The sequence below is a fragment of the Falco peregrinus genome, chromosome 8 (assembly GCF_023634155.1).
Source record: "Falco peregrinus isolate bFalPer1 chromosome 8, bFalPer1.pri, whole genome shotgun sequence".
In the NCBI taxonomy this organism is placed as follows: domain Eukaryota; kingdom Metazoa; phylum Chordata; class Aves; order Falconiformes; family Falconidae; genus Falco; species Falco peregrinus.
Window position 1 is genome coordinate 14,326,308 of NC_073728.1, and position 22,318 is coordinate 14,348,625.

General features: G+C 39.1%; 1 protein-coding gene across 4 annotated transcripts in view; it reads left to right on the forward strand.

Annotated features, from left to right (window-relative positions):
* The window catches only part of BMPR2 (bone morphogenetic protein receptor type 2), a 109,617-nt gene that overhangs the window by 78,973 nt on the left and 8,326 nt on the right, over positions 1-22,318 (forward strand). For all 4 annotated transcript variants that reach the window (XM_013298808.3, XM_055811802.1, XM_027786147.2 and 1 more), the window contains exons 4-12: positions 3,311-3,421; positions 3,930-4,021; positions 6,048-6,278; positions 10,257-10,371; positions 11,999-12,159; positions 13,906-14,053; positions 14,976-15,112; positions 18,755-18,927; positions 20,008-21,287. In XM_013298808.3, the coding sequence (XP_013154262.3) occupies positions 3,311-3,421; positions 3,930-4,021; positions 6,048-6,278; positions 10,257-10,371; positions 11,999-12,159; positions 13,906-14,053; positions 14,976-15,112; positions 18,755-18,927; positions 20,008-21,287 (2,448 nt within the window). The remainder of the gene's footprint in view (positions 1-3,310; positions 3,422-3,929; positions 4,022-6,047; positions 6,279-10,256; positions 10,372-11,998; positions 12,160-13,905; positions 14,054-14,975; positions 15,113-18,754; positions 18,928-20,007; positions 21,288-22,318) is intronic.

Here is a 22,318-nt window from a genome sequence, read left to right on the forward strand (position 1 = left end):
GAAGAAAACATGCAATTTGCATAGGTGTGTGTTTTACATGCCTATTTAAAAAGTGCCTTGCTTGAAGGTCAGTAATTACTTTTATTGACCCACACTGATGTGCCCTCTGGTGAGTTAATTAAAATGCATCTCCAGTTAATACCAAGAGAAATACGGCTTGTGTGCTTATGTATATGTATAATAAAATATGCAGTATTGTACGTAAAAGTAGATAAAAGAGGAAATGTGAACCTCGAAAAGTGCCTGGAGAGGTCCTTTCAGGTTTTGGCTTTGCTAGCATTTCTCGTACAGGCATTTAAAAGGCAAGGCTGGTGAAATATATCCGAAGAAAGAGATGGATTGAAAACCTGAATTATTTAATAAGACTCTAGTTAAGCTTTGGAAGGTTTTAAAACTGGGTCAATAAGTGACGTATCTTTTTTGTTCTATTTAAGAAAGTTTGATAATCTGACAACATCAGAAGTTATTAGTCATACAAAGCAGATAGATAGCAGATAGATGGCAGATAGAAACAATACTTTATGGGGGTTTTGGGGCCATCTGGGCTTTTTGTTACAGTGTTTCGTGCATTTCTTTTTATGTAGATTTACAAGTAAAAGACAGTAAGGTTGTTCTTGCTGGGAAATGACTGGCCATCATATGCAGCGTTTTACCCACTTGTATTGTTTTGAGCTGCATGTTACCACTCCATTGAGATGTTCAGTTGCCCTTATTAAGAAATTTGTATTTATTCTTAAAATAAATGTTGCTCAACAACCTGAAAACAGTAACTCACCCTGTAGGACAGACTTTGCTTTTGGAATATTGACAACATTATTTTTAAATGTTTATAAGAATCAAAAATTGGTTCGAGATAAGCCAATCTAAGATTTAAGAAACAACTTTGCTTTAAAAAAACCTAAAACGTTCTTTCCTGTTGAAAGCCAAGGGAGCGCTCTGAGGTTACCTGGCGGCTGCACGGCTACCCCCTAAATAGAAAGAGCCCCCAGAGGGGATGGTCTGTCAAGGAAGGAGAAAGCAATGGTCCTTTTTCTCTGCATGTTTTTCTACAGCTGATCGGCACAAAACGTTGTTATTTGGAGATTTTCTAGTGGCTCTGCAGCCTGCATAATGCCACCATTCACAAGCTTCTAAGGGGAGAAAGAGCAAGTGTGCCAGTGCAGCCAGACCTGCTAAATAACCAGTGTTGCTGATGCCCTTGCCCTGGGCCATGCTAGCAGTGGAAGAACAGCAAGATCCTGTTCCAGGGTAGAAGAGGCATGTTGTTAACCCTTTGTACAAAGAGCTAAAGTAGAGCAATCAGACTTGGGTTTCGGATAGCATTTGATAAACAGTGGTGATGGGAAGGTTGCCGATGGCTGCACTCTAGGTCTGTTATCAAAGAAAATAGAGCTGAGATTACAGCAAAAAGCTCAGCCCCTCAAAACCTGCATTTTCTTAGTATATGCTATGCACTATCTTGAACTGATGCAAAAGTCCGCCACATTTAATATCTATTTTAAAAGATAAGCCAATAAAATGTAAACTCCATTCACAAAAATATTAGTAATTTCCTTGCCAACAGTTATTCAGCTTCTTACACTTGTGTATTATTTCATATAACTTTGTATGATGTAAGTTTCCTTTATGATGTTTTTTAATATATATGTGTGTGTGTGTGTATGTTTTGAATTCAGCATTTGGAGGAGAATTGTAACGTGTTTCTTTTAATCTCCTTGCAAAGAAAGTCACAACACTTCTTCCTCAGTACAGTGCTCTGTGGCAATAGCTGCTTTTCTTGGTGAAACTTATTTTATCAGAATCAGTAGCGCTGGTATTTCTTTTGACTGAACAAATTTAAATGTGATGGTGTTGGGATTATCACAAGCTGCTTCTTATTTAAAGGATTTATCAGATATAAGCTGCATGTTATTTTTGGTGGGTGATTTTTCACATACTTCTATCACAGCTGAAACTCTCTGGTTATTTTCTTTTACCAGCTTTTTATTATTTCCTCTTAACATTATGCTTATGTAAAAGTGGAAGCTGTTGTCTTACAAATTTGCTTTCTCTTCTTATCTGGTTCTCTTGTGTCTGTCCACACTGGGAATTGGAATAAATTAATCATGTTTAATTTATCTTAAATGCAGTTCAAGTGAAGTAAATTTGTCAGTTTATTCAGCTAGTGTAGACTGGGATAAATTGTATTGCAGTCTCACCTAAAAGTTTACCCAATGTTTAAGCCTTGTGTGCATTTTATATTTTGTGGTTTTAGCATAGTTAGGGCTCATTACAGTCTTTTAAGGATACTTTTAGCAATATATAAGACAAGTTTAGACATGGTTCCCAAACTTGGTTTTGAAGCCAAAGTAAATGAGGCCTTGTAGTGCCACATTCCAGTGATTCTGACATCAGAGGAATATCTGCAGTAATAAATTTTTATAGTAAAGTCGCTGAATTTTTATATGGCTGCAAGAAGCAAGACTGGAGTCTGACATGGAGAAGGATTAAGCTAACCATTCAAGACACTAACAGATCTTTTTCATGAAAACTTTTTCCCCCTGTGGGAAAAAAAGCAACAACCAAGATATATTTTGACAAAAATCAAATGTTAATTTAAAAAAAGGCTCAATAAAACTGGTTATTTAATCTTGTTTAGGTTTTTATTACTGTTTCAGGTTTCCTGATACTCTGCTGCAGGTTTCCTGATATTCTGCTGCAGTCTGTGGAGGTATCTCTGTCCTTTTTTAAATTAAGGAGTGAGAATTATGCTAAAAATTATCTTGAGCACTGAACAAATTAAAACCACAAAATATTTTTGAAATATTTGCACAAATCGACTTGTATCTAATGTATGTTGTAGATATTTGAATACAATAATCAGTTTTCATCATACTTGCAGCACTATTAGCAACCATTTTTGAGATTTTCATTCGGGGAAAAGTAATAAAAAAACCCAACTTGTAAATGTTACAAACCTGACTCATACCGGGGAACTGGATTGTGGCACAGATAGCAGAGCAGGAGTGCATCGACTTGGCCTTGTGTGGCTGGGCTGAACTTTGCCAGCTAGATAGAACATTCACTTTCTGCTGTTGGTGCCTCTCTATGGTGGCAAAGAAAGGCTGGGAAGAGCTGCTGACACACGGGTGCTCAGCTGTGTTTGGGCCAATCCGCTCTTTTGACATCCCTAGGTTTTAATAAGAAAGTGTGCAATGTTTTACAACCCAGAGTACAATTTTTTTTCTCATTTTTGTAATAACAATTACATGTTTTATATTGCTGATTCTTTCATATTTATAATTAAAGTCTTCATCTTGTTTTCTTTCAGATTCTTCTCATTCTTTTCATCGAGATGAGACTATAGTTATTGCCCTTGCATCTGTGTCTGTACTGGCTGTTTTGATTGCTGCTCTGTTCTTTGGATACAGGATGCTTGCAGGTAGGGTTTAACAATCCTATTTTATTTTTTTAAAGATTGTTCTTTTGACTGTTTCTCAAATTTATACTTATGTCTTCTGTTCTCCCCAGTCCCTATTATACGCTTGTACATAACACTCCCTTCTCTCCCCTCTGACACTTTATGGTGATAGCCCATTCATAACAGACCAGAGAGATTTATCATTTCTCCAAGCTGGCATTTTGGGACCCATTTTTCTTCCACAAATTCTCTGCTCAGCACAGCTTAATTGAGATTGTGGGCATGCTTTACAGTTATTGCCAGTGACATTCAATTATCAAAATAGTTGTGTAGCAGATAGCCTTAAGTTTGTAGCTATCAGCACCTTCACTGCTGATTTACTGACTCCAAAAAGATTTTACAGGGTTCCTTTTTACTTGCTATGTCCTTGCCTACCATACGTATTTTTGCCGAGTCCCAGGTAAGTTGTATTGTGTTCACTGTAGCATGGCAAAAAAAGTAAACTGTCTGATTCCCTCCCCTTCCACAGGAGACCGTAAACAGGGTCTGCACAGTATGAACATGATGGAGGCAGCAGCATCAGAGCCCTCATTGGATCTGGATAATCTAAAGTTATTGGAGGTAAATGTTCAGCTCAGTCTCTTAATCTCCGTTTTTATTCAGTGTAACGCTTGTGGTCCTCTCACCTCCCAGGTATAGTTACAGAAATGAATGCGTCAGTGCTCCTGTAACGTTTCCTTCTAAATCATAGTTTAAAGAAGAAATTAAAAGAAAAAAAGGTTACCGCAGTTACATTTTGCCTGGTTTTGTTAGTAATATTGTTGGTATTATCTAGAACGTGTTCTACCTTGAGAAGAAAATACTGAACACTGGGAGGTAATGGGGGGAAATTGGGATGTGCTCTATTTCAGCATCGCATCAAAAGATCCATCTTTTTGCTTGACACTGATTGCTTTTAAGTACAATGTCACACCATAGTCATTTGAAATGCTTTAGTAACACTATTGGAATATAGAATTTACTGCAGATAGGGTAGTATGTTTCAGTAGTGGTGCATTTATGTAGGGTCATTCTTCACAGTGGGCTACTGTCTATCTCCATGGCAACTAGAGGCCAACCAGAACTTTCTACTCAGCTTGGTATTAGATACATCATCAGAAAACAGCAAAATGTTATGCTTTCAGTTGGTATGCTTGATAGAACTTACGGAAATTTTAAAAGCTTTTAGCCAGAAATAAATCAATAGAATGACTGAGAGAGATTCAGAGAGTGGTACTTTTTTTTGCCCGTTAGAAATCACACCTAGAGATGCAGACTGCAGACATGCAGCATGGTGTGGGTTAGTGGTCACAGCAGGCTAATCAGCAAAGAAGCTTGGGTGCCTTCTGCCAACAAAAAAGTACTTGAAGCAGAGTTTACAAGGGTGTTAATGATGCGTATTGTAGAAGTGTGCAAAGCCCCAGATGAAATTACTCATACTGATATGTGGTCTTGGAAAAAGCAGTGACTTTGTTGGTGGAGAGATCTGCTATGGGGTCTTCTGCCCTCTTCCATAAATCCCAAGGAGCTGACTCCTCACCCCCAGTCATGGGGTGCCGTGGAACAAATTGCCTTAACCCGTGTTTGCCTTTTGACATCTTGAGGTGGCGGGGAATACATTTTGAGTTAGTACCTTGAAGTGACTCGCTGCTGCTTTGCAATTCGCTGATATAGGAGGACTGAGAAACGGGAAGTCTATCTGTTAAAGGATACTTTATTGTTGCAAACTTTCCTTTTAGACAATTTTATCATCTTTAGAAACATTACTTTTGTAACCCTTCTGCTTCCCATTTCTCGTCCATTTGTAAGTATTTTAAAAGTGAAAAGGTACTGCTCTGTGAAATCCTTACACTTTCATGTCTAGGTCTTCCTGAAAATTATTTGATTTAAATAGATGTTTAAATTCTTACGTAGTTAGAAATTTTTGAGCTTTAGAAACTAGGACTCTTTCTGAAGGTGGTCCTACTTTTTGGTTTAGAGGAGAGATCACATCTTTCTTCAGTTGCCATGGAGATGGGAAAGGCTGTTCTGTGGACTTTGTAACATAGTGGGGGCTCAAATAAAGTTTCACAGGTAGTAAGGAATTAAGTATTCTTTTCTGTTAAAACCTGCGTACCTCTTTTGATACCTGTTTTGCACTACAAATGGATATATTGTTATTACTAACCTAAAAGGTACAGCTTATAAAGCTATCTTAGACCTAAGAACTTCAGCTTCGTGTCCGTGATCTCTGAAGTTAATTAAAATTTATCTCATAAGTTACAAATGTTTAGTAGGCAGAACTTTAATAAGAGAATTAGCAGCACAAAACACATAGATTTTATTGATTCTATATATGAAACTGCCGAATAGATTATCATTTATTTACTGGGTATTCAGACTATAGATCAATTAATTAAGATCTAAACTGGCCTGTCCTGAGGTTTCCAGCTGCAAAATAGCTTTTATGATAGTATTCTAATTCTAGTTTTCAATACAAAATATTGACTATTCACTAATTTTGATAGTATAAGTCAGCACAAAAGTTGGCGTACAATGTGTAGAGTGAAACCTCGGATTTTGTCTTCATTTGTTATTTAGTGAACTAATTATTTACATTTTTTTGCAGTTGATTGGCCGGGGACGATATGGGGCGGTGTATAAAGGCTCCCTAGATGAGCGTCCAGTTGCTGTGAAAGTATTTTCTTTTGCTAATCGTCAGAACTTTGTCAATGAGAGGAACATTTACAGGATTCCACTGATGGAACATGACAACATTGCCCGCTTCATTGTGGGGGATGAGAGATTCACTGCAGATGGCCGTATGGAGTATTTATTGGTGATGGAATATTATCCCAATGTAAGTGCTTCAAAGAAATCAGTTGGGTTGGTTTAGATTCCTAAGAATAGCCATATTAAAAAGGATGTACTTTAGCATTTGCCAGTGTTTTTCATTGCTTCTGCTTGCACAGCAATGTAAAAATAGTCCATATAAATTATGATTTTAATGAACCTTAGTGTGGTTTACTGTAATAGGCTTTAAGATTTCCCAGTGAGTGCTACCAAATGTAGTCTTACAAATTTCTAGCTGTAGTGTTTGATCTTGGTTGTGGTGCAGGTTTTTTAGTCAACTGTGCAACATTCAAGGACAGAATTTGAAGAGTTGTTGTACTTACAAAGGATTTAATAAATTTCAGACTTCTTGGTATGAAGGCATTATCTCTGTTACGGTAGTTATGACCTCACTAAGTAGCTGTAAATGTTGGGGTTTTTGTAATGGAACATAATAGATCCGATACTGTTGTCAACCTTTTTTGTGGTACTGTAAATCATGTTGGCTTTTTAGCCTATTATCTTCTTTAAAGCTTTCTGTGGCATACCGTATTTATTTTGCTGTACCATATATTGATGATGTAGGACAAGTCTTAAGAAGGCAGCTTTACTTTCCAGAACTGTATCTTCACACCTCCTTAACTAACTGGATTCTTGCATCCCTCAGATTCATTGAGTTCCTAATGTTCTCTGTGTGTGTGTACACATGCATAGAAACAAAAAAATGTTTTAAAAATACACAGCATAAATGTGACTTTCATGAAAAATCATATAGTTTAATATGTATCAGGGTTATATATATGAAAAGGCAAAAAATTATATTTCATAATTTGGGTTTTCACTTGTATATGGGAAAGAACTTTAATTGTTCAGTTAAGTAATGTTTTTTAATGAGCTTTTTGGTCTCAAGTATGAACTCATACTATTATTTGCTTCAGTGTGTAAAGGTGATTGTTGAAGCCTGATTGGTGATGGGGACAGTAGGACTAAAGCTGCTTATTCAAGTAGCAAAAAGAAGCAGAACAGCAATAAACAGCAGTAATGATGGCCTGTCTTAGCGTGTTTTAGGCTCTATGTATATGCTTGTGTTGAAAATTAAATGTGTATGTCTATATAAACATCTAAATTATGCGTAAAATTTAAGGCAACATAAACACTTCACAAATACATGAAGAGTATCTTTACTGAAACTTTTAAGTGAGGACACACTTGGTCATGTTGGCTTTTAAGAGATGGTCATTTAAGAAGAGATTGCAGGAACTAGGAACAACCATAGAAAAAGCTCAGTCATGCCATACCAGATGGACAGTGGCGAGGCACGTCAGCTCTGGCCTGTTCTGGCAGAGTAGGCTGATTTTCAGCTAATTGAGTTAAGTGAAATCAAGCAAGTCTTCTGCTCCTGTGAGGGCATAGCGTAACTGCCTTAAAAGGTGATCTGGTTTTGCTGTTTTCTTGAATGAATGAATTTTCAGCTGAAATGTAATTTGATTGAAAATTGTCTTGTTGCTTATATAAACAGGATCTCTTAACTATCTGATTAAATGCACAGATGAGGTTTATGACATCGTATTATCAGAGTCTTTCTCAGTATGGTATTAAGAACAGCAAGATTAGACTAAAATCAATCCACTGGTGGTTTGGAAGTCATTGGAAAAAGTGCACAGCAGGTGTAATTAATGCACAGTGTGATCCTTAATTCAGAGAGCAGATGTTCTGCTGTATGTGGAGCTAACAGCAGAGAAGGAAGCCTGCTGTGGCAGCCCTCCTAAAAGGGAATTGCACTGTTCAAACTGAAGTCATAAATCTTATTTCAATAAGGAGTGGCCCACTGAAGTCGTGCAGGTGAAATGCTCCCCATCCAAAACATCATTCTCCCTCAAAATACTTTCCTCCTCAGAAATATGAACATGCAAACCGGAACATTTTCACACAGAAAATTGTTCTTGGTGTTGTCTTGGTGAAAGCGAGACAGATAGGTTTGACCCAAATTGTGTTGTTATCCAAACATGCCTTCTGACCAAAGGAAGTACGTAAGTAATAAAACGAAGGATATGTCTATTTATCAATCAGCATGCTGTTCTGATGGTATTCTGAGGTGTGGCAGGTGAATAAGCAGTGAGTAATTTGCAAGGATGACATAACAGGAAATAGGTAGCAGCCACAGATGTGCCCCCCCCCCCCAGTAGTCAGACATTCAGGTCTTTTTAGAACAACAGAAAAATTGTTGTAAAACACATACAGAATCTTGCGATTGTTAAAACAAAGCCATCATTTTTATCAAAAGTTATAATCAGAACAAATGTCCCCAGTTTAACATAACTCATGACTAACAAGAATAATCTTAATTACAAATATATATGTCTCTAAATCTTGTCGAAAGCTTTTCCTGGCTGTCATTTATATTGAACTTCACTGAAAACATAAAATCACAGCCCTCAGCTAGCTTAAAAAATAATTGATGGCTGGCAAGCTCTACAGCAGAAAGATCTTGAAGTGGGTTTGAGATCTTCACACACCGAATGTCAGTCACACCATGACAACAGTCCTGTGGCCTCCGTTAGAATGGGTTGGAATCTCAACCCACTAAACCAAGAAAATCCCTTACCACACCCAAAGCTGCTGGCATTTGAAGGCTAATAAGAGCCATATGTATTTCTTTAAAAGCTTTAAATGCTGAGAAAAAAATGTAAATTTCTGTAACTAATTTCTGGGTTGATTTCAAGTTCATATAACAGCATTTTAAACAATGAAAAAAATGCTTGTGTAAACCTGTATGACACTTGGTCTGTGTTTTCACCGAGGAGGTTATTTACTTAGGGGTTCCTTGTTCTGCAAGGCTAAGTCTGAAAAGCTGTAAGACTTTTGTAATTCTATTAAGGAGTGTCAAGAACTTGAGTTTAGTTTTAGCATTGGATTCATAAAATGTCTAATGCTTCGGTCACTTTAAATTCTGGTATCTGTGTGCCTCCATCTGAGCTGTGCATGTGTTACATACCTGAATGTCAACTCGAAATGGATTTGAATGGCGCATACCAGCTTTTTTTTTTTTTTTTTTAAACCAAATATTACATAACTAATTCTGCAATGAAGTGGTTTTGGTTGCACCTATGAGAAGATATTACACATTGGTACCTCTTTAAGATTACAGATTTAAATAGGCAAAACCAGGGTAGTTTGTAGACATAAATGTATTGTAATATGTATGCACAGAGAACTGGGTGACTTTGTTCTATATGCATGGGGATATAGTTTGTTTAAACAGAGTACATTGTCATTGGGACTATGTGCATAAAAACTGCCCAAACGTGTCATAGTTTTCAGGTTCTGGCTCTTGTTTCAGATAATGGCCTCAATTTCTACAGTATCTTAGTATCATCAATGACACCCTTCCTTCTGGTTTTCTTGGAGATTCCACCACAAATTACTAAAAATACCCCATTTTTCACATCTAACTTCTCTTTCAAAAAAAGGGGAACATGACATTCTTTTTTTCTGTTTCTTCGGTGCATGTGGCATTCTGAATTCTTTATTGCCTCTGCATTGGTTTTTTTTTGCTTTGATACCTAAATAGATTATAGCAGGGGAGATGCCAGCGAGAGATGTTGAATATTCTTCTGTAAGTGCTAATGGTTTAAAGGCCACTGTTTAGTAACCCAAGCTGTTAAATGTCTGCAGTTACCTTTCTTCTTCTGTTGTTCAACAAGACTTTTTCAGAAGCATAAATCAAATGCGTGCTTTGCTTTTGTTTTGTAATTAATATAATTATTCCTAAAGGCAATCCCTGTTATTTTGTGATAAATTTTCTGTTCTGCTACTTTAGATGAAACAAATGGCAGCACTTGAAATTAATGAAACTTTGGTCCAGTCTGGTGTTTTAAAACATCTGGGTAAACACAGTTGCAGGATTACACCTTTCAGGAGCAATGGGTAAAACTGACTGTCCTAAAGATTTTGAGTTGTTCAAGTGGGCAATGATTTTAATCCAGATTTATTTTATTTTTTTTAGGGTTCTTTGTGCAAATATTTGAGTCTCCACACCAGTGACTGGGTGAGCTCTTGTCGTCTGGCACACTCTATAACTAGGGGCTTGGCCTACCTGCACACGGAGCTACCTCGAGGAGGTAAGGCCAGGAGGGGATGCCAAGACGTTCAAGATACTCTTATTTCTATCAGGTAGTAGATTCCGGCTTTTCTTTTTTCTCCGTGACGGTACGGTGAGTAGGGAATGATGAATAGAAATAGAGATTACTCAGAACTTCTGCTGTGTTCTTCCCTTCTGAACAATCCCACGTCATGGGCTCCATCTATGACACTTGTATGAAAACATGGAGTGAGAGCCAGCACAGCCCCAGAAAAAGGGAGGAGGAGGAGGAGGAGGAAGCAGAGCAGCGCGGTGCTGCTGTATCATGGCAACAGATGACTGAAGACCTGAAGTGCTGGATGTCTGTCTAGCAGAGAGCAAACAGATGGGGTGTTCTGTTTGTTCTTGCAGTTCAGACACAAATCACCAAAGCAATTTCTAGTTTGTGTGAACTGTATACACAAAGAGAAATAATTAAATCCTCTAGCTCCGTTGTAGTTTGATTTATCATATCCCTTGATTTTTGTCTCAGGGTGTGGGCCCATCTTCGCTGCATGCAGACAGTACTGCTGGGCTTCCAGCGTTCTGTTAGAGCACCAGATGTGACAACCTACTGATTTATATCTTCTATCTCTGCTCATGTGCTTCAGCCAGCGTTGCAGCAGCTGAAATATCATGATTATAAAGCAGATATTCTGAGATCTGTGATGTATCAGGCTGCAGAATATGGCCTGGCGCTGAAGCATTAGCTTTTTGGCAGTAAATGAAAGGATGGTGTCATTAATTCTGATCTTAAGGTGCTAATGTTAAGATTAAAATTCCATACTGTGTATCCCAAACGTTAAGCATCAGCTCTAGCAAAGAATGACGACTGAAGATGCGGCTAGATGTGCCAGGCTGAAAATACCTAAATCAGTATTCCTGTGGGCCATTGAAACTGCAGCTATGATCTTAAGTTCATCATTTTGAAATGTGCAGACAGGTGTGTCCATTAGCAGCCAGAAAATGTGTAAACCTTCCATCATAAAGAAGAGAGAGCCATAGGCTGATCTATGAATGCTGGGAAGGAACTCATGGAATAGAATCAATTCCACAGTAAAGCCGGTTCTATACTGCTGGCTGCTTTACCAACAAAATAAATTTGCATATAAACTAGGAAAACTGAAGTTATTCTTTGGAAAAGATCAGAGCACTTGCAAGATGAACATGTTCAGACTCTCTGGAATAATATTGTCTATGTATCTTCTGAATAGGTGCCAGTTCCAATCGTAACATAAATAGTTGATGCTGTATTTGACACGGGACTGTGGATATGAGAGAGAGCATTTGGAATGGCTGTCAGGGCTGTGGCTGCAGGTCTGTGCTTAAGTACACAATGCCTCCCCTGCCAAAATAATGCCAAAATACCCTGGCAGGAAGCTTATTGGCAAACATTTAAACTGTATATAGCCTAGTATGTTGTATAGATACAGTGAAACTGAATGCCCGTCAGTTTTCTATAGATAGCATACTGTGGAGCTTATTATAAAGAAGCAAAAATGTTAGCTTTCTAAAAGAAAAGTTGATTTTCTGTTTGTAATAGCTGAGCAGACATGATGAGGTCCTCTCATTTTGCCAAACAGTAGAACTGCTCAAATAGTAACAAGCACTTCCATATGTCCAAATAGACCATTACAAACCTGCAATATCCCATCGTGACTTGAACAGTCGCAATGTACTGGTAAAGAATGACGGAACATGCGTAATTAGCGATTTTGGACTCTCCATGAAGTTAACTGGAAACAGACTGGTACGCCCAGGTGAGGAGGATAATGCCGCCATTAGCGAGGTAAGTACAAATGAAGATACACCAGTGTGTAAAGGAAGACTAATTAGTGTGGAAGTAACACAGAAATATTTGTGCCTGTTGTTACATGGTTAATGTGAAGGTGGTACAATTCCTGTGAGGGGGAATTGCGGCAATATGAGTGAGAAATAGCTGAAACCTTGGTAGGAAGAAACTGGTTTTATTCTCCAAAGACTAACCTAGCATTTTGAAAGGTGATAGATTGGCAGCCCTGGAGACTGAAGGTTTCTGTGTGATGTATGAGAATGTGCAGGGTAGGTTTGGTTGACGCGTTGTTGGCCGATGATGGGGTACAGATCCCTTCAGTCTTGTACTGCAAGTATTAACTGAAGTCCAAACATTCTCTGATGGGTTTGCTGTTAATTTTTCCGATACGGTGACGTAGCGCATTCTGCATCCTACAACCATTTCTCTGTGTGTCATCTGCAATTTTCTGGACTTTAAATGGATACAGCTAGGAGAATGAGTGCATGTAGAGAGACATGAACCAACTGAGAATATGAACAAAATAACAGGGGATGCCTGAAAGAGTAACTTATGGGAAAACATCAAAGAATAAAGATTGTTTAGGGAAGTGAAGACAGACAGAGGTCTTCAAATATGTAAACAGCTGCTGCAAAGAAAAGGAATAAACTGTTTGCGTTCATTGTGGATAGGACAGCAGGTAACAGGATTATGTTGTAGGAGGGAAAATATAAGTTAGTTATGAAGAAACCTTCCTAATCTGTAGAAGGCATCCAAGGTCTGGAACAGACTGCTGAGGAGGGCTATATAGAATTTGCATCATTTTATGAATTTAAGGAACAGATTGGGAAAAACATCTGCTAGGAGTGGGTTAGAATGGATTCTGGGCAGAAAGAAGAAACAAATTTCTTAAGCTTTCTTTTTTATGATGCTGTGATTCAGAGAGTGGGGGTTTTAGCTGTTGTTTCCTTTTTTGTATAAGCATAGATATACTGTCACCTGAATGTAGGCTACTAAAATACAGAAATACACTCTTAAAACAAAGCATGAAAGTCCCTAATACTTCTGTGTATTTGTTGTCTTTGTGCTTTTACAGAAAACCTTTACATTTCATTCAAAGAATGTGTTTCACAGTGCTTGTCACCTTCTCTTAGAAAGCATGTGCTACATTAACAATGCCTAGTGTCGAGGTCCTTTTATTAGATCTCCTCTTACTGAACAAAGAAACGGGGAAACCACTGTTTAAAATGCAGGGATACGGAATAGTCCTGGGACAAAATACTTACTGGGACATCACTACTTGTAGTGATGGGTGATTGCTCTAATCAAACATATGTCCTAATGAAAATTAATAGATATCTTCCAAGACTGTTAATAACCTTTGAGGATGCAGGGGACAGCCTTGCTGACAGTCCAGGAATAAAGAGAACAGGTTCCTCGTCAGCAGCGTCCTCTTCCATTATGATACATGCCTTGGTGTTTAACAGAGTAATTCCAGAAAAAAAAAACATTTCTGCTATATCATATTGTATATGAGAACATTGAATAAGGGACAAAATTATTTTGTTTTGGTACATACAAAAAAGTGACAGAGCAGGGGAAGGGTTTTGTTATGACTAGGCTCCTGAATCTAGAAGCTGGGACTTGCATTTTCCTTAACTGTAGAAAATATCAAAGTAGGTTATTAAAAAAAATTAATCTCCATAATAAATTGAATTTGGAAATTGCTTTCTGACATGAAGGTTTCATTTTATGTTTCTCCAGGTTGGTACGATCCGCTATATGGCCCCAGAAGTGCTTGAAGGAGCAGTGAACTTGAGGGACTGTGAATCTGCGTTGAAACAAGTAGATATGTATGCGCTAGGTCTTATCTACTGGGAGATATTTATGAGATGTACAGACCTCTTCCCAGGTAAGTAAAAGAACTGAAAAAAATGTAGTAGTAGAAAGTGGTACCAGCAACCAAAGCTGCTCCCTAGCCATAGCTTTTTAAAGTGAAGAAGGGAAATAATTTTCTCCATTGTTTTTGCCATTAAGTCAGTGCCATCTAGCGTTCAAGACGATTGTTATCAATACAGTGTATCTGAGTGTGAAGCATGGTTCATGCTGAAAGACTTCAAATTACCTGTTTAAGCAGTTTGCAGGCCTTATGCAAAGTTTAATTTGAGCATTATTATTATCGCCCAGAGTTTACAAACACTGAGAGCTGGGCTGATGGCAAAGGCAGTACTTTCAGTTCTTAGAACTGATAGAAGTGCCTGAAGTGTCTTTCAGACTTTCCTCGTGAGAGAATGAATGAGAAAGTGCTGTGGTTTAATTTAGCCTTTAGTCAAGTCATGCTTTTATTTATGCTAGTGATGTTGAAAAATCAGGGGAATCCTCCATACCTGTAGTATAAACCAAGAGGAAGTAGACTTCTAATTTTGTGTCACAACACCATCTTCTTCCCAAGATACAGCTTACAGAGTTATTCTGACATGCACCGTTCTCTCTGTAGTGAATGTACTGCACTTCATGTGCAGAGACTTGTAATCTTGCTGGGCTTCCTCCCAGATGAATATATTCAGTCAGCAGTGTTTCACAGAAATTAGGTGTCATCCTCAGGCTCTCAGACATTCGAATGTGCCACTCAACCAGCAAAAACTAAAGATGCTATCCTTTGAGAGGTTGCTGAAAAACAATTTATTTGCAGTTCAGCTTTTTTGGTGAAGTTAGATTTTTGAGGAAAGTAGAGAACATCTCAACAGACCAACTTCGATACTACCTTTCATCACCTGAAAGCCCTTGCTCTGCCTTTTAGTCTGTGATATTTTCTTTCTTCCCTTTGCTAACAGGGGAATCTGTGCCAGAGTACCAGATGGCTTTCCAGACAGAAGTCGGAAACCATCCCACTTTTGAAGATATGCAAGTCTTGGTGTCTAGAGAGAAGCAAAGACCAAAATTCCCAGAAGCGTGGAAGGAGAACAGCCTGGTGAGAGACAATTTTCAAAGAAACAATCTTTTCACCAGATACAGAGTGACCTCACTTCTTAAAAGCAATTTTTTAATACATTCTTTTTTTAAAAAAATTGTTAGTATTTAAGGTTTGGGAGCTGCTTCTGTCTGGACTTGTTAAATACTGAATTCATTTTTTGAAAAGCCATTTACATAAAAGTTAGATTTCTTTTAAGGAAAAGTACTGTGATTATTATTGGGTGTTGAAGTATGATATACAGAGGGTAACTTGTTATATTACTTGTTAGACAGTATCTGTACTATTGTGCATGAAAGTGCCCATATGTTCTCTGTGTGCATGAGAAACATAAAGGCATTTTCTGCCTTTTGACATCTATAAACTAATAACACCCTAAAACAGCTAGCAAAAATATAGATATACTCTTCCAAAACTTAAATCTATAAAATTGTAATAAGGTTTTTCTGCAGTTGTTGTATAGCTCTCAGAATTTGCAGAGGCTACAGCTTCTAGCAATCATTTCATTATAACTGCATTAGGAACTTTATATGGCTTCATTTGATCTGCAATTTTTATTTTCAAGACTATAAACATAGTAATGTTGTTTGTTGTTTTGAATTAGTATAGATATGGCTTAGAGCCTTTCTTGCTGCTGCAGGCCAACAAGTTACGGCAAGTCAGCTGAACTCTGGTAAGAGTCTGTGTGCTTGCTTTCATCTGCAGCAAGGGTGAGGTAATGCAAATCCCCTTAGTTTAGGGGGGGTTGTTTGTCTTTTTTTACAAGCAAAGTGAAATGCAGACAGTTACTGGGTTCCACCTGATACATGGTAACTTCTTTAAGCTAAAATAGCTCAATTGCAAGTATGATAATGATGTATTTGGCTGTTATCTTAAAAATACTTCTGGTTATTCCCTTACTGAAATTACACCCTTCAATCTTCAGAGACTTTGCTAGTTGATAAGTGTGTAGCTACTGTGCAGATAGTGGGGAGCCTAAGGCCTCATCTATGCTGGTACTTGTAAATATGTATGAAACCATTTTCAGAGAGGAACATAGCCTCCAGTATTAACACTGTTGTAAAACATGTTGTAACCGAGTTGAGAACTTTGTAGAGAGGTTTTTCACAGCCAGTCTGGGGTGGGGGGCAAGAAAAACCCTCAGCCAAACTGTATAGGAAATGAAGCAGCAACTGTTTTAACTGTAGCCATGTTGGCAAATGCAGTGTTGGAAGAACCAAGCTTGAGAGCTGTTTCTGAAGACAGTTATAACTAATACAGTTAAGAAGGTTTGTTTTGTTTTGCAGACTACCATTTTAAATGTTAATTATGTTCTAACAAACTGATAGACTCGAGCAATATTAATGATCCCCATATTTAAACTGCCTAATGCATTCTTCCTGTTGTCACTACTTTTTTTGCAAAAAGTCAGAATAATAATAATGATGGTAAGTCCAGCTCTGAGGATGAATCTACACCATTGCTTTAAGAGAAAAGAAGAATAAGTAAACAATCTGTAGTTCTCTCATGGATATCAAACAACCTACTCCACCCTGTGCCAGTCTAGGATAACATCTGAATGAGCGAGCACTCTAGGGGAGATACTGTAGAAAACTACGCTCCAGTTAACCTCAGCCCGGACCCAGGTCCTAATCTTCTGTGTCTAATGTATGGGATAAAAGACTTTTGTCCGTTATTTACAGCTATGCTGACATGTTGGGTTATAACACTTTGCTGCAAATGCATCCGTTAGAGAAATTTTCCATTTTCATTGGAGAAATATAAATAAAAAGCAATGCTTTATTTTTTAGGTCACATAATTCAGGCACTCAAAAGATGTGGAGTCCTGTATTTATGATGACCTATGCAGTTTCAGCCTGCTTCTTGAACATATGTGTTATGATACAGAACTTAATTGGCAGTATTGTTTTTCACAGTATAAGTCAATAATCTGTGGAGATCATGTGCATAAAATAATTCAAGGGCTGTGAACTGAGTTGAGATGTTAGCAGCATTCTTGTTGCATTTGCCAAAGCCAAAGCAGGGCCCAAGCTTGACTTCAAAGGTCAGGACTGTATGATATTAGTACCTATCCCTTCTATCTTTTTTTATGAGTGCTAGAACTTCTAAATAGTGCATTGTAGTATAGATCTCTTTGAACCTGAAATTAATAGACAACACATTACTGCAGTAAATGTGAAGCTCTAGAACTTCAGTTTTGTTAACTATCTATATACAGTCATCACTATGCTTCTTTCATGATCCTTAAAACATCAAAAGGAAAGGATCTGCTAGAAGAGAGGCAATATTAAATTAAACACTGGTTAAATATACTGCTGGTGAAACCTGTAAGGGAGAGTCTTACAAAGGGGTAGGACAGGAGATGAGGAGTGTCCAATGACTTGGATATGTCTAAATTGTGACTAAATCAAGTCCTAGAAGCCGAATGAAGGCTTTTATTCTGGGAGAGAAAATGGATCCAATACACTATGCTGTCATTGTCCCTGAGTGTGCTTCTAGACTCGTGTCCCTCAGCTAAGAGGGGTGTAATTGCTTATCCCCCCTTCGATCTGCTGTGGGAAGGGAGCTGCAGGGTTTGCTAGTGTGGGAGCTCATCCCCACCTGTGCAGCCGTAGCTGCATCACTGAGCAGCAGTGACTTGCCAGATGCAAGCAATGCCAGGAGCCCGCTCTGTGGGTGAGGAGCTCTTGGCTAGCATGCAGAGCTAGTCCTGTCTTTCCCTGCCAGGAGTGAGCAAGGCAGTTCTGGCACAGAGGCAGTCGGCAGGACCCGCTGAGTGCCTCAGTGCCCAGCTGGGACTGCGCACAGTCATTGGTGCTAGAGAAGTTAAAGCTGGGCTGTAGATGTGAGATGTTCTGGCAAACCGTATCCTTTCCATGGGCCACAGGCTGGCAACAGGGGCCACTAAATGTCTGCCTGGGTTTTGTACTCGGCCTGTAATGGAAGCAGAAGTGTTCGGTGCTTGTAATTTCAGTTGTCTCCTCTCCAGGTCTCTGACCATATGGCTGCACGTTTTAGAGGTCTTGAGCTCTAATCCTGACTGCACCATTCACCCCACAGTGTGGTCCTGGGAAAGTGTGTCTGTTTCTGCTTCTCCATCTGTAAAGCAAGAGCAGCGATAGTGCAGACAAATTCACTGATATTTAGGGGGCATGTGGATGTTACAGTAGCGAACAGAGGAAGAAAAGCATGATGAAATGAGCAAGGCTGTGTTATTTGCATACAGTGCAGGGAAGCAAGGCAGAGATCATTAGCTGAATTGTGAGGATAACAATGACAGCATTTCCAGAGTATCATCAATCCTTAGTGCACAGCTTTCATAAGGTAGGGAGAGCGAGCTGAGTATGCAGTCATCAGAAAGGGCTGGCTGAAGGTTGTATGGGCATTGGTGAATGTAGCTTTTCCTAAGTCGTCGTCTTCCCAGTTGGGGTGGGTGTGTGGGGTATGGTAATTGTAGACCTGCACATTGCTGCTGTTAGGGTAAACTAGCTTTGAATGGAATTGTCTGTCTTCTGTTTCTCTTTCTCACCAGTTTGTGACTGTTTTCATGCATACAGAATGCCGTCATAAAATAGTAAATTAGAAGCACAATATAAAAGGAAAATAATTTAAGATAAAGGGGTGTTCTTTGTCTCCTGGCAGGCTGTGAGGTCACTTAAAGAAACGATTGAAGACTGTTGGGATCAAGATGCTGAAGCTCGACTAACAGCGCAGTGTGCTGAGGAGAGGATGGCAGAACTCATGATGATTTGGGAGAGAAATAAATCAGTTAGTCCAACGGTCAACCCGATGTCAACTGCCATGCAGAATGAGCGGTAAGAAGAGAAAACATTTGGGTTTAGTCAGCAACCAATGCCCCATGCAGTGCTCAGCTCACTCCAGGAAGGAGGCTAGAGCACTCTACTAGCTTCACGTTTCTGCACACGTGAAGTGGGTGTGTTACGTGAGCTAGTCTATATAGGTGTATTGCATGACATGATCCCTATTACCTGTGTTCTTAAGATCTCCTCTGTCCCCAGAATTCAGGCACTTTTTATGTAAACAGCTGTACTGCTCACAGAGGAGCCTTTTAAACTGAACATAGGCAAAGTGTCTAAACAGGCTTGCAAAGATACGAAGGGACTATGAATTGTCTTTAAGGACTCTTGCTAAATGATTCGTAAAACTTCTGCTAAAAACTGTGAATTTGCAGGCAACATGAGTTCAAGAAATCATTTAAGTCTCAAACCTGTAGCTTTTCAGTTGAAGAACCGCAGGGCCATCGTTTAAGTCATTGCTATTCTGACCCAAGGGAGAGAAGTGCTGCACATTCTCTGCTTATACATGATCCAGAGGGAGTGAGAATTTGCAGAACTGACATTAGTGCTTACTAATATACACTAGAGATCTGGATTTGAGAGAAGAGTAATGTTGCTGTATATGGCAGTGTTTGTTGTCATGGAAAAAATTACGTTCAAATTGCAGAATACCTAAATCGTTAAAGTAATAGATTTTTCATGGTTTAGGACCTTGTGACTTTTTCTCAGCATCACTTTCTCCATCTTGTGTGTTGAATTCTTGTTGCCCTCCTTCAGTGTTGTTTTTCTGCAACCATACCAGTACCTTAGCAGTGAACTGGACAAACAGCATATTGGACAAATGGAAGAAAATTACTGTTATCCAACTTAGTTGTGTAAATAACAGCCATGACAAAATTGCTGTCCTAGTAAAACCAATTTTCTGGTACCCAGGATTTTTCAAGGAAGCTACTGAAAGATCTGAGTTTGTACTGTGTCTGTCCTTAGTTTATGCATGAAAAGAAATTGAAAGACATTCAGCTCTCTTAAATGAGAGGCTTTGTAATATGAGGTGATTTTTACATATATGATCTTAATATCACTTATTTTTTCTTAAAGGAATCTGTCACATCATAGGCGTGTATCAAAGATAAGGCCATATCCAGATTACTCTTCCTCTTCCTACATTGAAGATTCAATCCACCACACTGACAGCATCGTGAAGAACATTTCTTCCGAACACTCAATGTCCACTACACCATTGACTTCAGGGGAAAAGAACAGAAACTCCATTAACTACGAGCGGCAACAAGCACAAGCTCGCATCCCTAGTCCTGAGACAAGCGTCACCAGTTTGTCCACCAATACTACCACCACCAATACTACTGGCCTCACGCCTAGCACGGGCATGACCACCATATCCGAAATGCCTTATTCGGATGAAACAAACTTACATACTACAAATGTCGTGCAGCCGGGTGGGCCTACCCCTGTTTGTCTGCAGCTAACAGAGGAGGACTTGGAGACAAATAAATTGGATCCGAAAGAAGTGGATAAGAACCTGAAAGAAAGCTCTGATGAGAATCTGATGGAACATTCGCTTAAGCAATTCAGCGGGCCAGATCCACTCAGCAGCACTAGTTCCAGCTTGCTTTATCCACTGATAAAACTTGCAGTAGAGGTGACAGGACAACAGGACTTCACACAAGCTGGCAATGGTCAAGCATGTTTGATTCCAGATGTCCCATCTGCTCAGGTCTATCCTTTACCCAAGCAACAGAACCTTCCGAAGAGGCCTACAAGCCTCCCTCTAAACACCAAAAATTCAACAAAGGAGCCAAGGTTAAAATTTGGTGGCAAGCACAAGTCAAACTTGAAGCAAGTGGAAACGGGCATTGCCAAGATGAACACTATCAATGCTGCAGAACCTCATGTCGTGACAGTTACCATGAACGGAGTGGCTGGGAGAAGCCACAGCATAAACTCTCATGCTGGCACAACCCAGTACGCCAATGGCACGGTGCCATCTGGCCAGACAGCCAGTTCGGTAGCGCAGAGGGCCCAGGAGATGCTTCAGAACCAGTTCAGCGGAGAGGATAGTCGGCTGAATATTAATTCAAGCCCTGATGAGCATGAACCCTTGTTGAGGCGGGAGCAGCAGGTTGGCCATGATGAAGGTGTTCTGGACCGCCTGGTAGACAGGAGAGAGCGACCACTGGATAACGGCCGAACAAATGCCAATAACAACAACAGTAACCCCTGCCCAGCACAAGACACAGCTGCAGTCAGTATCCAGAATGTAGTGAGAAATCCTGGGCAGACCCAGACTAGAAGAGCGCAGAGGCCTAATTCACTGGATCTGTCGGCTACAAATAGTTTGGATAGCAGTAGTATGCAGTGTAAGTGCCTGCAGGACTTGAACAGTTTCCCTGACACTTTTTTACTTAATAACTACGTGTGTCTGCTTGAATAGAAAATGCTTCTGTCTCTCCTGTCCTTCCTCGAAGCGTACTTACTAAATCCCATATAAATTTAATTTCTGTCAGCACAGTTTAAATCATCTTGATAAAGTTCTGTCTCCATCAACCCCAGCACGTTAGGTCACTATCTTCCTTCCACATACATGGAGTAAATCTGTCCCTTTATAACCTGTCTACTCTGACTCCAGGAAGGGAGTGATTTCTAATTTTCATTATTCCTTGCAAGGCACCTACTTTGGCAGCTGCAAAGCACATTGAAAAAGCTTCCTATGTCTTCCTTCAGGGGCACATTACACCTTCTTTTCCTTATTTCTGCTCATTCTCTTAAGAGTAGCTGGCTCTAAGCTGCATTAATTAAAATAATTTATTATAATAACTACTTATATGCTTCATTACTTGTAAAGCAACTGATTTTACTGTGTAGCTCAGCCTAGACAGAGGGTCAGGCATTTTCTACTTTGCTATCTGAGCTCCAACAATTTTAGCAATCCTTTGTCACCTTACCATGTACATATTAAAAATTAATCAAAGTAGTTAGAGAAGAAATTGATTTTAATAGACTCCTTCAGAATAACTGCCTTAAGAGTTTTACTGCCAAAGGGGTTGCAATGGGGCACTTTCCTTTTTAAAGTAAGAAGGTAATCGTCTAGTTACAGTTAAATCAGGTACTTCCTCTGAGATTCACCTCGGGGCTGTTGGAGCTGTTGGAAGGTGTGCGTTTTTAAGAGTGCATTTTTAAGGAGAATATATTTCCAAAATGCACCGTAGTCTTTGAAAAGTGCTTGCAAACCTCTGACTGTGTTTAGACAGATGCTGGGATACTAGTGAAATAATCTGTGGTGCCAGGCATATTTGGAAAGAAAAGGTTTAGAAACAAAACAGAGCAAATCTTTCAAGAAATGTAGTTGAATATTCAGCAGTAGAATGTTAAAGCCTTCCTTTTAAGTAGG